This window comes from Phalacrocorax aristotelis, chromosome 5 (assembly GCF_949628215.1).
Source record: "Phalacrocorax aristotelis chromosome 5, bGulAri2.1, whole genome shotgun sequence".
Classification (NCBI taxonomy): domain Eukaryota; kingdom Metazoa; phylum Chordata; class Aves; order Suliformes; family Phalacrocoracidae; genus Phalacrocorax; species Phalacrocorax aristotelis.
This window is the reverse complement of record NC_134280.1, coordinates 70,987,019-71,001,188: the sequence shown is the minus strand read 5'-3', so window position 1 is coordinate 71,001,188 and position 14,170 is coordinate 70,987,019. Positions and strand designations below refer to the sequence as shown.

Here is a 14,170-nt window from a genome sequence, read left to right as displayed (position 1 = left end):
TTGCTTTAGGTGTTTTAATATCCGTCTGCGTACATCCATTACTTTGTCAAAAAGGATAACCGGGACAAATAAAGCTACTCTCCCTCCTCTGTCTCAGCTCTCTGTGGCTTAGGGAGGCCCAGCAACTACTTCCCCGGGCAGAGTGGCTCCAAGCTGTCTACCGCCCAAAATCAGAGCTCCCCTTTTCCTTTTGGGCTCAGCACGGCCCTGGAGCTTTAATAGCATCTTTGGTTTTTGCAGTCTGACCTGTGACTTCAAGGTTAAAAAAGGAAGTACTCAGATCTGTCATTTCTCCTTGTCTTTCTTTTTGCTCTTTCTCTGGCTGGTCAGTTCGCTGAGCTTCTTGTCAAGGCGCCGCTGGAGATGGGCTCTCTTGGCTGGGTCCAGGGACTTGTCTTTGGAGCCGCTCCCGGGGTAGAGAACCCCTTCTCTGCTGATCCTCTGCCGCGCGTGGGCCTTGGCCTTCTCCCCACAGCCGTGAACCTGGTGGCAAGAGAACAGATGCTGGTGGCAGCCGGGAAGCAGGGCAGGGATCACGTACCTGGGAATCAGGAGATTTTATTTACGGAGCCTGGAATTCTTCTTCCACCTGCTTTGCACCCCCCTAAAATCATCTCCCATTTATTTAGAGCTCCTCTAACAGGAAACAAAATATGAAGGTAATTTTTCTCCTTATGGAATCTACACAGCAGGGGAATCATCCTTTTGGACGGTTTAAGTGTTTCCATCCAGAACCTGGAACATCTGGGGGAAACTGTCAGGCGTTGTGTGAACAGCTGGACATTTTATGGTTCGCACATGAGAGCTAGAAATAAAACTGAGCTCCCGCTTACATTCTCTGTTAGCACAGTCCGACTTGGGGGAAAAAAGAGTGAAACAGGAAAGGTGGCATGGGAAATAAGAAGAGGCTTTTCTAGCCATGTATCTGCTGCTTTAGTGTAATTGGATCCGTCTTCTGTATTGGAATAAAAAAAGCTTCATAACGCTAATTCTGTGCAGGCAAACCCTTTCCAAACCCCATCTGCACTGAAACCCAGGCCGTGTTTAAGGTGCATTAAGCCAAGTTCAACACTATCCTGAATCATCGCCACCAGGTCTAAATTAGAGGCCCTAAAAGTTTATCCCTTCTGCTTGGTCCATCCCAAAGTCGTTTGATATTTTCATGAACGTAAGCTGATCTGAGGATCCCAGCCCGTTCTTCCAGTGCCGTGACAAGCCTTCCTCTCCCCATCCCTGCCGGAGCAGGCTGTCAGCGGCCGGTAGCAGCCGTGCACAGCACCTGGCCCGCAGCGCCTAGCCAGGGCTGGGATTTCCGAGCCTGCTGCCTGATCTGAGCCAGCTGTAGCTAACAGGCCCTCCGGACCAGCCTAAAACGGGCAGTAACTCCTGCGGCGGTAGGTGCTGGCTGACCATCGCTCAATGGGCTCTGCTGGGCTGCACAAGATGGGGGGGGCGTTCAGCAGCTGGGGGCTGCCAAAGGAGAGGCACGAGCTCTTTCTGAACAGGGACCATCCGTATAAAGAGGCTCCAGCCCCTCTGAGATGGCTCCAGGTATGTGCTAGCCCCTCTTAGGGCCAGGCATGGCTAGGAGGTCCCAGGCTATGTCACATCGAGGCCTGATAACATCTGGAAAAAGGGCTGAAGTTCAAAAAGCAAGAAAAACTCGCTGGTATGGATTTTATCCTTCCAATTGTTTCTCATTGGGGTTCTCGTTACAGTTCAGCAGGGAGAGGCGATTCTGCAGGAAGTAAATTTATATCCCAACTGGATTGTGAATGATGATAAATACAACTATTCTTTGCCATGGAAACAGATAGTACTTGACAAGGGGAAAATCTATGCTGAGGATTTATAGGTCAGCTTGCTAAATGTTGCTAAGCTCTGGGAGGCTCCACGTGGCAGAGAGCTATGCCTGGGTGATGCAGGATGAGGGATGAAGGGCACAGAAGGCTGCAGCTAAATGGAAAATCACCACCTCTCAGCCTGCGTACTCACCACAACCACCACCCAGCCACGTCAGCTCCGCCTGCAGGACTCAAACCCTGAGGCCAGCTTACCACAGAGCATCACATTTCCAACCCTGGAGACCAAAACTTACCTGCTTGCCTCTGCACCTGCACAGAAAGACGAAGCCTGACACCAGTTTAACCTTAGTTTCCTTCCTTCCCAGATCTGGGGAGGGAAGGGGTCTCAAGCAGCTACAGAAGAACAGCAAGGAAGAAGCTGTTGGTTCGGTGGCCATCGCAATACTACTCCCACAGAGGTGCAGGACATTACAGAGCTGCTGAGGTGCCTGCTTGAGAGTCCTCCTCCACAAAAAAACAGAGCAGAGGAGGCTGAGGGACTGCTGCCACTCAGACATCGATGGGAGCTAAAGCTGAGGCTGCACAGTGTCAAGCGACTCGGCTCCAAGCCAGCAAGGCACTTAAGGAGATGCCTCATTGCTAACCAGGCACGCAGCACTGCTCTGTGAGGGCTCAAGCCTTGACTTCTCCCTAGATTGCAGAGGGAATCTGCAAAAAGCTGGGAATCGAGTGTCCAGACTCCCCCAAGTCACTGCCTTAAGCCCGAATGTCTTCATTTCTCCTCTCTGCCTTGCTTTATCTGCATGACCGGGAGTTTAAATGCCAGAGAATGGTGAAGAGAGGCACAAAGCAAGAGGGAGGGGAGAAAAAGCGCTCAGGAGGAGGCGTGTGGTCTCATGTTAATGCCTGGCAGCCCTTTCTACCTGCAGCTCTAGAAAAGCTCTGACAGGGAGGGTTCTGGTTCACACTCCTCGCACGGAAATCCTGCCTGGGAAGCTCGATGGGGAAAATTCCCACGTTAAACCCGAGCTGCCTGGCACACCCTGCGCCTCTCCAGCCCCTCAGTGCCCAAAGCCCTGGGCAGGCGGCCCGGCCCCACGCGTACCTCCGGGATATGATGGCTGAGGCAGTAGCGCCTGGTGCAGTGGAGGCAAAGCTGTCCCAGGGTTGTAACGCTGGCTTTGCAGTGGGGGAAGCTGCAGGTGTTGTCAGCTTTAATGGCAGCAGAAATCAGAGCGTCAATATCTTCTTCTACCGTGCTGTCTGCTCCGCTTTGAACTGCTGGCTTTCCTGGGGAGAAGACAGGGGAAGAGACCTGGCCGTTTAGAAGTTGAGGACAAACCCGAGCAACCCGCAACCTGGGCTACTGAGAAGCAGCACGGGTCCGGGGAGTTGCTGTTTGCGGCAACTGGGATTTCAGCCCCCGTGAGACCTGTCACGCCAGTACACACTGGCCTGTGTTCAAAGGCACTAGTAGGAGCTCAAGACTCCCACCCGTGGCGTGTCTGGGTGCCTCCCTCTGCTAAAATGGCTGGGGAAGAGGAAGGGACCACGGCTGGCAAGGAGGACAGCAGCTCCCAGCTCTGTTTTCCCCTGCATCCGCGTTTAGGAGACAGCCACGGCCTTCAGTGTGGGCCAGGTACTCCTCTTAGCTCCTTGCCTAACATTTGGGAGCCTCCCATCTAACTCCTGAGCCTCTCTTCCTGGGAAAGAGTCCCCAGCATTTTCCCTTCGACTTAAGACATTTGCCTCCAGGCATGCAAAAGCCCTCTCCCTCAGATGCTGCAGCCAACTGATGCTCCTGCCAGTTCTCATATCTCTGCAGCGACAAGCATCAGAGGGCTTTCCAAGAGCCACATCTCATGCTCCACGCATGCAGACAAATCCCAAGGCCTGGAGGCAAAAACGGGGATTAAGTAGCACAACCCATTCAAGGAAGGCCATTAATTGTGCTGCTTGTGAAGACAGTGACCTACCTTTCGCTTCACTTTTGTCTTTTTTCCTGCTGCTGCCCTGAAGGCCGGCACTGGGCTCCTGAGCCTTCCTCGCTGCCTCCTCCCGTCTGGCTTTTTCCCTCTGAACTCTCTCCAGGTGCAGGGTTTTCAGGTCCACTTTCTCTGAGCTGTTGCTGCTTCTGCCTGGCTCAGCAGGGACAGGAGCCTCCCTGCTGGGATGTTGTGGCTGAGGAAGGGGAAGCTGCTTGCTGGGGGGAGCGGCCGCGGGCGGCGAAGGCTTGGCAGGCTCTTTCTTGCGAACGCTGATGTACCGCTCCCTCCCGTCCCCGGTGCTCACGTGCTGCAGCCCGTGTTCCTCTGCCATTAGGTGAACCAGCATCCGATCGTGAGAATTGAGGGAGGGGGGGAAATCCAACTGCGTCTCGCTGCTCTCCAGGAAGGCCACCAGCATGGCCCTGAATCTGTTGGCACCTTCTTTTGCCCCCGGGCTCTCTCTCACAGGCCTGCTTGTGTTCGGGGAGGAGCGTGCTTCTGGCTTCTGGCAGCCTGGTTTGGTTGCTGCTGCTTTGAGCTTCCTCCCCAGAGGCAGCTGCGGTTTGGGGCCAGATGCTGCGGGGAGCTTTGTGCCCTGCTGCCGCTCACTGCGGCCCTCCTGAGCGTAGTTTTCGGGCACGAGGTTGTCGAGGTACTCGAAGGCTGTTCGTACCTCCCCGTGCTGGCTGAAATAATCCACCAGCCGCTTCAGAAAGGCTTGGTTGCTGACGGTGTGGGTGTCGCAGATGACAGCCACGTGGCGCCGGGCGCGGGTCACCGCTACGTTTATCCGCCGGTCTTCCGCAAGAAAGCCCACCTCGCCTGTGAGAAAGAAACCAAGGGGCTCAGGACTGTCAGTGGGTGCAGTGTTGGCTCCAGGTCTAGATTTGGCCCAAACAATTGAAGCGGTGCTTAGCTGAAGGGTGGGAGTCGGCATTTACTGGACTCTGGTCCCTGACTCATGTTTCACCTTCTTCTCTCTGCCCCTGTTTCACCACCTGCACGCCAGAGTGAGGGCTCCCCACTGAGTGCCTGGGGTCAGGAGGAGGATGGATGGCACAGGGAGAAGTGAATTGTTTTCCTGGGTGGTCCACAACACAAGATCAGGCTGGGACCCGGGAGCAAACGCAATATGGAGCAATGTGGAGGAGGGTCACCTTGCAACAGAAGAGGAACTGCAGGTAAAGAAATGCACCCTGACCTATACAAGTCCCCCCTCCTGCCCCCAAGCTCTCAATGGGTTTAAAGTAACAGCCATTTGGGCAACTCTGCAAGGTTTGCTTCTGCTCTCTGGCCATTTTCTTAAAGAAAAGCAGTAAGAGCTAGCAAATGCCAAGATGACTCAGTGAGGATCAGCTAGCAAGAAGGGTAGCGTGGGCGGCTTTTGAGTTTGCAGCTGCTGGGGATAAAGACCAGGACAGTCGGGAAGAAGTTAGTGTCTCCGCTGGTGCGGTGACCAGCCTGGCTCTGTTTCTGCCTTGCCTCAGCTGAGCAGTCTAGTTTGAGCTGCCATTGAGGAACAGGGTGTGGGCGATCCCCCCTCTGCTCTGCAGCTGAGAGGATGATTTCCAGTTTCTCTGATGTGGTTTTGCCTGACTGCGGGGGCCAGTCCAACTCCTCTGATCTGGCAAGAGGGTCTCCTGCTGGATCGGGAGTGGCTGCAGAGGGACAGGCACCGCTGGTCAAGGTTCCCGGCCTCCTCTGAGTTGAGAAATGCAGCTGCAAAAGGGTATGGATTTGTCCCAAGGGTCTCAGAGGACACTGACAACACCTTGTGCCCCATGCAGACCACAGCCGTGCCCAGACACCACGAGAAGCTGTCTCGTGCCCCCAGGAAAGTGAGCGACTCCTGTACCGCATCTGAGCTTTGGCTGCTAGCTGTGCACGGGAAGGGGCTGGGGGATGCACGCCTTCACGGAGGACACCAGCTCCCGCTGAGCAAAGGCAAGGTGAGTCACTCATGAATAAGGACTATTCTTAGTCCTGTCCCCCACCTCCATCCTCCCCGCAACGCTGCTTTTCTTGCTCTAGGCTTTCTTAAAAAAAAAAAAGCCTCCTTCCACACAGCCTTTCCCTGTTTTTTTCCTTCTAGACATCAGCACTCCTAGCACATACACAGCGTCTCGCCCTCAGCAGCATTAGCAGCAATGGTAGTGCGGTGAGGGATGTGCCTCTCTGCGGGTTAGAAAAGGGCAGTGATCCACGCACGGGGAGAGGTGGTTCACGGAGCGGTCCCACTCGCGCCCTCTGCTCGAGCTGGCTGCCACAAAACCCTTCAGCACGGGCCGATGGCTCCGCCAAAGGAGCTGCATGGCTCCAGGGCAGCAGCTTTTTTCCAGCTATTAACTTTTGCTGCAGCTGCTGATAGGAAAGAACTCGATTTTCCGCTCTAGATTTTGCTCCCAAAAGAAGCATTTTCTGTGCGTGACTTGTGATGCTAGTTCTTGCTCGCATTCTTCAAGGAAGTGACCCACAATAGGCTCCAAACCCAAGAAATATGCCCCCAAATTTCCACCTTTAGCGGGAAGTGCTCAGCACTCCAGTAAACGTGGTGCTAACCTGACATGTGCCATTCTTAGGACCCTGGGCTAAATAATTTCTGAGGCCTCAATAGCCAGGAAACCTTCAAACTAAGCAGTCCTGGCTTCCTTTTCACCTGCTGCCTAGCAAGGGAGCCTTCCTCTGCAACTGTGACAGCAAATATATTTGTTCATTTAAAAAAAAAAGGCTGAAAAGGAAGGTCCTTGCCAGTAAATTCATTCAGAGCAAAGTGCTAGAGACCGTCAGAACTGCTGTTAAACCACAGCACTTGGCTACATGACGAGCCACCTCTGAGCAGTCACACAGCTCCTGTTTCTCTCCCGTTCCCCAGGGAGTAACTCTCCAGCAGTGAACGCTTACCTTTCCTGTTGGATCTCACGAACGACAGGATCACTGCCTCTTTCTCTCTTCCTTGGAAACCATCAACTGACTTAATTTCTAGCTCTGGGTACCTGTGGCAAAGGTGCTCTCTTAGCATGTCCACCTGAAAAACATGCAATAGACACCTTTTAAAGGCAAGCACAAAGTGAAAAGGATTAAAATGGCAATATTTTGGTAAAGTCCCATCCTCTCAAACCTGCAAGGCTGAGCACTCACATGTCCTGAAGGTCAAGCACTGACTCCTGAGGCTGGGAGTGGAAAATACCAGACTAACAGCATTTCCCTCCATGGCCTCAAGCTGCTTAAACGTGGCAAGGTTGGCCACAAACGCTGATTATACAGTTTGGCTCTGCTGACTTCCACCTTCATCTCTCTGGGGACGTTCTGGTATCGCTCTTGGAGATGGCAAGGTTTGAATCCACCCCCGTGCATCTGCTCTGCATGCATGTGGAAAGAGAGAGATGCCAGGAGAAGGTCATCTCACCTGGAGGTTGTAGGGGGCTACAACGGCGATGTCTTGTGCCTTCACACCAGCTTCCACCAAGGCCTGGATGTGCAAACCCACCAGCTGCACCTCCCCTAGAGCAGAAAGCAGAAGTGGCGGTGATGCGAACAGGCTGGCAGGCAGAGCCTGAAGCCGCCAGCCTGGACGTGCTGCAGCTCAGAGAAATTTGCCCACCTCCCCTTAAAGAGCAAGGAAAGGCTAAGGAAAGTCCTGCCTGCAGCCCAGCGTTGCGCGGGGGTAACGATTCCCAGCCTGGCTTGCTTGGTTAGATGGTGATGTGCTACACAGCCCGTTCCCAGGGCCGCACAGCCCTTCTTGCCTGTCCAAGTCACCAGCTCGCTTAAGCTTAAGAAGAACTTTCTGAACAGCACTTGGCTTTCTCTGGCCTTCCCATATTAATCGAAGAGATCAATGATACTCCAGGCAATAGATTATTCTCTGTCTGAAGCAAGACCCTACACCTCACTAAAAATTCAATTCTCTGTGCTGCAGCTGAAAAAACTCCACCTTTCCTTTTCATTCTGCTTTTTCAATTCCCCGCATTTCTAAACCCCCGTGACCAAACACACAAGCTTCACGCTCAATTCTGTGTGCTCAGACCTTCCAGAGACTGCAGGCAGCCTGCCACAAACAAGTGGGTATTCTGGATGGTGGTTGGTTCAGAGAGATCTAATGAGGACAAGTTAAATGCAAATGCGGACTAGTTCACTGGGTTATTGCCTGGACTGACTTTACCCTCTGTTTTGCAGCAAAACACAGGTATAAAAACCCAGAATCTGCAGTATGCTGCTCCAAAAGGCTGCCTCCCAAATTTTGGGAGATGTGCCTTTAATCCCCTGCTCAAAATCCTTGAGTTATCTTAGAGAAGTCTTTTTGGCTCTCCGTTTGGGGACAAGAGCCCGGCTCTGTTCAGCAGGGCCATGGGGACTGGTGCATGGAAAAATGAGAGGCACTTAAACGCTGGCGGGTTTTCAAACAAAAGAAGGCAAAATATATTTAAGCTGGTAAAAACTGTCCTTGTGTTTTACAGACCACTTTCCCTGCTTTGCCAGAGAGGGACTTGAAGCCTCAGAAATCTGTTGCTGGCATGAGATCTGCCCTGATGAGCAGAGAGGAAAACAAACGACCCCCTGGAGCAGGCAGCCATGTTGCCACATAAGCTCTTTGGCCACATGAGTGAATGGCTAGAGAAGCCTGTGGCTCGGCCACTGGGAGAAGGGCCGGCAGCAGCCAGGGGTGGCCGCGGCCGAGGTGGCAGGGCACAGGGAGATGGGTCCCCTCCAGGCACCACAGAGCCAATCTGGGCAGTGAATTTACAGCCACGGGGAAGATGATGTCCTGAAAGAAGAGTCTCACTTTCCCCAAGGCCAAGGCTCACTGTGCCCTCCCAGCAGTCCTTTAGCCGACAGCTTTCTGGGCTAAAAGCTCTCCCTGATGCTTTCTCCATAACAAGGTTGGCATATGTGGCTTGTCGGATGAAGCACCACATTTTGGACAGCCCATATGCAACACATCCTGGCAAAGGCCTTCTGTGAGCCTCTTAAGAGCCAGCTAGCTAGCTGTGGAGATGCCAGACTAAATCTAGAGAAGCACGAGTAGCATCCTTGAGCAGCAAATCACAACCACCCACTCTGCTGAGGAAGCGTGGACACAAAGGAGGTAGCATCACCATTTTCAACGTTCTCCCACTTCATTAGAATGGCTACGGCGCCTGACTTCACACTCAATCTCTATAATGAAACCTATATTTTAAGTCAAAACACTGCAGGAAACTCAACGTCTTAAGAAAATGAATGGAGAAGAGCCAGACAGGACTTCACGAAAGGAGCAGGACTGGGAGGCAGTTCTGAGCCATGTCTACAGCCTCTCTGAAATAGGCTTGTGCTTTGCCTGATATTATTTGTTGTGCCAACTTGTGCAAAGCACCTGCCACAGGGATCCTCCACCCTGTCCCAGTCCACAGCATGGAGAAATGTCTCTGGAAGGGAACAAGGCAGCCAGTGTGGCCACCCACAAGCTGCACGCTGTCATCGCAGCCCTGTGACCACTCCGCTCTGGCTCCGAGTTCTTTGAGCTTGAAGGTTTATAGAGGAAATGCTGACTCAAGTAAGCATGGCTCCCTGGGGACCCCACCTTCCCCCTGCTCCCCGCTCTGGAGGGGGACATCTCTGGGACGTGGCTCAGCTGGTAGCGCAGCCGAGCCTGTGGGAGGCTGAGGACCTCAATCAATTTCGGCCAACAAAATTTTCCGAACAACGGTACCTGGATTCCCCTTAGACTGCTCATCTTCCACTTCCAGCTCAAACAGGCCACAGCCAGCAGTGTCTATAAGCAGTAAGGGAATCGCGGTCTCTTCTGTACAGGTGACGCCCGGCAGGTCCCTGCACAAGGTATTTGGGAAAGGGCCAGTTAGCAGCGCTGAAATTATGCCAAAGGGATGATCAGTTGTGTGGTTGCTTACTCCTCCCAACAACACTGCAAAGACAGAGGGAAAACAGAGCTGGACATGGCTTCTGAGGGATAAGGCTACAGAGCAACAACAGTGTCCTGTGGGGTGAAAACGCAGGAAGACTCGCTCTGGAGGTGGTGAAGAATGGCAGAAACCGAGAACTGAGGTTCCCCCCTTTCTGCTCCACCAAGCTTCGGATCCCTTTGCATCTGCGGTGATGCTACCAGAGCATGCCATGTACAATAACTAAGCAGGGCCCTTTAGCTCTGATCAGGTCCCCCAGCTTTCAGCTCCAGGCTTACTGGGTTCAGTGCCAGGACGACAGCGCAGCCAGCAGCACAGCAAGTCCTGAGAGGTCCAGGGGAGTTTGGCCAACACCAGAAAGCCACAGCTGAGAAGCCATTATTGCTCTGCACCATGGGATTGCCATTTAAATGCTCTTCCAAAATGCAAATGAAGAGCTGAGGGCCCTCGAGAGTCTCACAGGGGCCAGCCAGCATTGTGGAGAGCTTCCTCACCAGCTGTGCTGCACAGCCCGGCTATTGCAAGGCAAGGGTACAGCGTGTGGGTGTTAGTCTCTCAATTACACGGTCTCAAGCAGGAAAGATATGCAGACCTAGGGAGATGTGGCAGCTGCTTTCTGTTTTTTACAGTGTTGAGAGGAAGACGGAGTGCCTGAACTGTTAGAGATTTCACAGCAGTGCTGTCGGGCAAGAGAAGAAAGCACAGCACAAGGAACCACAGAGGAATTGGGTTTTCACATCATTCCTACATCTAAAGCTGCTGCATTCAAAAAAAGTATTAATAAACCATATTTTAATACCCAAGGAAGTTGGTAGCTGAATTCACAGCCTAGGAAGAGGACAGGCAATGGAGGGCAGGAATGGAAAGCCTGGAGATGACAGGAAAGCTCTGAAACAACGACGTGTTACTGCACATCATGGAGAGCTGTGACTCCGGAGAGCCTGCAAATAAACAAGCCAGAAGGCAAGGCTTCAAAAAAGAGGATTACCTCTGAATGACAGGCAGGGAAGTGAGGGCAAAGGCAGTTTCCAGTTCAAGACAAGCCCCCAGCTGCAGCCTCTCCTTCCCAGGACTCCCGGCCCTGCATGTCTGGTCTCTGCATTTGTGTGCCACCAACAGCCCTTGCTTCCCGCGGACTCTGGACATTACTCACTCCATTGACAACAAAAACCTCCTGTTGACTGAAGCTCAGCTATTGCTGCTGTAATGCCTGGCTGGGAAGGTACAGGCATCAGTGCAGCTATGACAGGAAGCCAAAGACCCTGCAAAAGAGCCCAGGATGCACCTTCCCCAGTCCTAGGGCAAACAGAGCCCAAAGGAAGAGGCCTTCCCTGGCTTTGGGGACCGGCTGCCTCAGCCCAGCGACTGGATTCAGAGGCACAAGGTACCTTCCCCATCTCCCAGGACCCCAGGGACCGGGAACCAACTTTACTTTCCACGATCTCCTCTGGAGCAAGGCCGTCTCCAGCTCCCCCTTAGAGTGCTTCTTCCCCTCTGGAGGCTACGACGGGTTTATCTCCCTCTCTTCGTAACATCAAACCTAACAGGCTTCCCATCGCCTTTACACCCGCCCCGCTTGCTGGCCTACCACTGTCCAAGTCTGTGCAGGCGAGACTTTTAGCAAAAGCCAAGTTCTCCGTGCAGATAATCCTGATTCTTTGCCTACTTGCAGGGGCCACGGGAAGCCCTCGCAGCATCTCTCAGTGCCAGGAAAAATCTCATCCCTGGGAATGTCGCTTCAGAGGAGTGATACATAAATATTTTAGGTGAGAGAAGAATCCATGCTCTTCTAAGGCAGTGAGGTTGCAGCAGAACCAGCTGTTGCCTTGGAGAAAAGGTGTCCAGTGCTTTGCTACCGCTTCAGCACGAAGGGAAAGGCACTTCTCCCACCTGCTGCAAGCTAGCCCAAGCTGCGGAGATGGATTTTTGTTCCCGGAGAGATTCTCGGTCTGTGATGACAAACCAGTTTGTCCCTGCAGCCAGACACCGGATCCAGGCTCCACGCCCTGCCCTAGGGCATCCAGGCACCCTGTGCTTCGTCTGGGAGGAGGCGATCCCACCTGGGTGAGCTGCGCATCGCGACCAAGGGGCATTCTGGCTTCTGAGCATCTTCCAGGTCTCACACTACTGGGGCGGGGGCGATCCCCCATATGCCCATCAGCGAGGGGGTGTTAGCCCAAAAAAAGAGTGCTAAGGAAAGGGACACCTGACACTGTACTTAGATAAAAACTGACAACAGAAACAGCTGGTGATTTTCAGGCCATATTCGCACAGACTGAGTCACAAATTCTGAATGTGAAAAATACTGCTTGCAGCCTCTCTGACTTAATTCTGGAGATGTGTGGGGGTTTCTGATGTGCTTCAACACCCATTGCAGAAGGAAGGGAGATTTGGGAAGAAGGTTTTGCTCCCTTGGAAATACTCTGCCCTGGAAAGTTTCCTTTTTGTGAGAGGAGATAGTGCTGCAGAAATCCGTAACAGATCACAGACCACGCATTTCCAAGTGCCTCCCATGGCAGAGCAAGAGCTGGTAAAGAAGTACGAGGGTGTGTGGAGCAGAACTGCACTTCTTCCAACGATCAGTCTTTGTGCTTCAGGTAAAGGAGGTGAGACTTGCGTCAGCAATACTCTTCAGGGAAAGGTCGTGGTGGGAGCGCAGCCTTACTGTCAGACATTGAAGAGTCGTTCTGAATGAAAGCTGCAGGTATCAGGCTTTACAAGTTCAGCTGGACCAAAAAATCCCTCCCAATTTGTAGCACAAGATGTCTGCACCTGGACCTTCTTCCAGCTGTAGGACTCAAGACTGGGACACACTGCTTCAAGCTTCACCTCTCAAAAGAGCACCAAGGTCATTGTAAAGTCAAGGCCAGAATACAATCATACGGGCCAGCTTTGCCACTTCCAGAGGCGTGGTGGGGGCTACGGTCTGCATCACTCCACTCAGAGCTTTCTTCAAAAGGAGACCTTAAAATGCTTTCAGCAGAGATGGAGATTCCCCTCCTTGCACTGAGCTTTGGGACCCTTCAGGTTTGTCACCCACCAGCCCTTAGGAAGGAGGTAACAAAAAGCTACAGACCCAAAGTTTGTCAAATGCCATTGCTGCAACTGCAGCTGGAGCCCAGGCTTTGGCTGCTTTGCAGTATGAGCAGGCAACTCCTGTGGGCACTCGCCAGCCTGCCACTTCCCTAGGATGCTCCCCTTAGAATGGAGCTTTTCCTAGAACTGTCAGAGAATTAAACATTTATTTCTTGCTCAGGTAAGGGATTAAGCAAGTCATTGGCCTAAGCCAACAGAAGAGGTGAGATGCTCACAAATACCATGAAGGAATTTGTACCCACACCCAAAACAGAAGATCATGGTCCAATATCAAGCCCCTGCATTTCCTGGTCTTTTACAGAAGCACAGAAACTTTACGTCGTCCAGTGCCTGAACCGAGGATTGCTGTATTCATGCGATATGTCAGCAGGGCTGTGGACTGGCAGGTCTGATGATGAGTTTAGAGACCAGCGCCTGCAGGAAAAGGCCCTGAGCAGGGGACTAAGGACTTTCCCATCCCACTGCGGATGGGAAAGAAAGACGTTCACTCCTTCATCAGCTATAAAAATAAACCAGCTCATCAGACTAACAAACTCGCCTAACTTCAACTTTTGAGTTGGTTTTCTGTCTTAACGGTTTCAAACGATTTTGCCCTGGGGTACTTCACTAGTGCTATTTTTAATCTGCAGAGTTAAATGGAAAAAAACCATGGCAAGGAACAAGAACACTTGAGAGGAGGGTTTTGTATGGCACTGATCCCGGAATTAGATCTGTATGGCTAAAACACTGCTGAAGGACTCCCGTCCATCTCAGCTGAGCTCCTCTTGGCAATGATGAACCAGCCTTGCCTACTCTTACCTACAGACCCCACCACACTCGCCCATAAAATCCCATACGTATACACAAACGTGTGCGTAAACCAAGACAGAAGTCAGTGTAGCTTCACTGATGCAAGTTGAGCTGAAGCCCCGATCGCCTTGAAGCCTTAGCTCAGAGCATGCTGACGCCAGCAGGAAGCCCTGTGGGGGCTGCAGCCGGTGTAGATGAGGGGGCCGGGGGTGTCTCGAACACCAAGCTTGCTCTTCCCGTCCAGGCAGTGTTGTTCACACTGTTCACAAGTAAGATTATTTTGAAACAAGCATGACAACATGGCCTCTCCAGCCACCTCTGTCCGAAACGGGATCTACTATGAAATTGAGAGATTCTAAAGGAATACCAATTTTTCTGACTCCTAAATATTTGCATTTAAAAAAAAAAGTATTGCTAAAACTCCAAGAGCACCACGCGGACACGCCCGGTGACATTCCAGGCTTCTCCAAGCCCAACAGAGAGAATCAATGTTTCCCCATCCACCTCCCAGAACTGCACTGACTGCAGTTTTAAAAAGCAGCAATTATTGACAGCCACTGCGTGTTGGCAACAACTGTCCGCCCCAGGGTGC

At 52.4% G+C, this 14,170-nt stretch overlaps 1 protein-coding gene across 2 annotated transcripts in view; it reads right to left on the bottom strand.

Annotated features, from left to right (window-relative positions):
- The window catches only part of IGHMBP2 (immunoglobulin mu DNA binding protein 2), a 47,321-nt gene continuing 33,151 nt past the window's right edge, over positions 1 to 14,170 (bottom strand). For both annotated transcript variants that reach the window (XM_075095304.1, XM_075095305.1), the window contains 6 exons: positions 9,483 to 9,601; positions 7,200 to 7,294; positions 6,695 to 6,818; positions 3,782 to 4,615; positions 2,911 to 3,095; positions 1 to 483 (listed from right to left, as the gene is read on the bottom strand). In XM_075095304.1, coding sequence (XP_074951405.1) covers positions 286 to 483; positions 2,911 to 3,095; positions 3,782 to 4,615; positions 6,695 to 6,818; positions 7,200 to 7,294; positions 9,483 to 9,601 — 1,555 coding nt within the window. In that variant the 3' untranslated portion in view covers positions 1 to 285. The remainder of the gene's footprint in view (positions 484 to 2,910; positions 3,096 to 3,781; positions 4,616 to 6,694; positions 6,819 to 7,199; positions 7,295 to 9,482; positions 9,602 to 14,170) is intronic.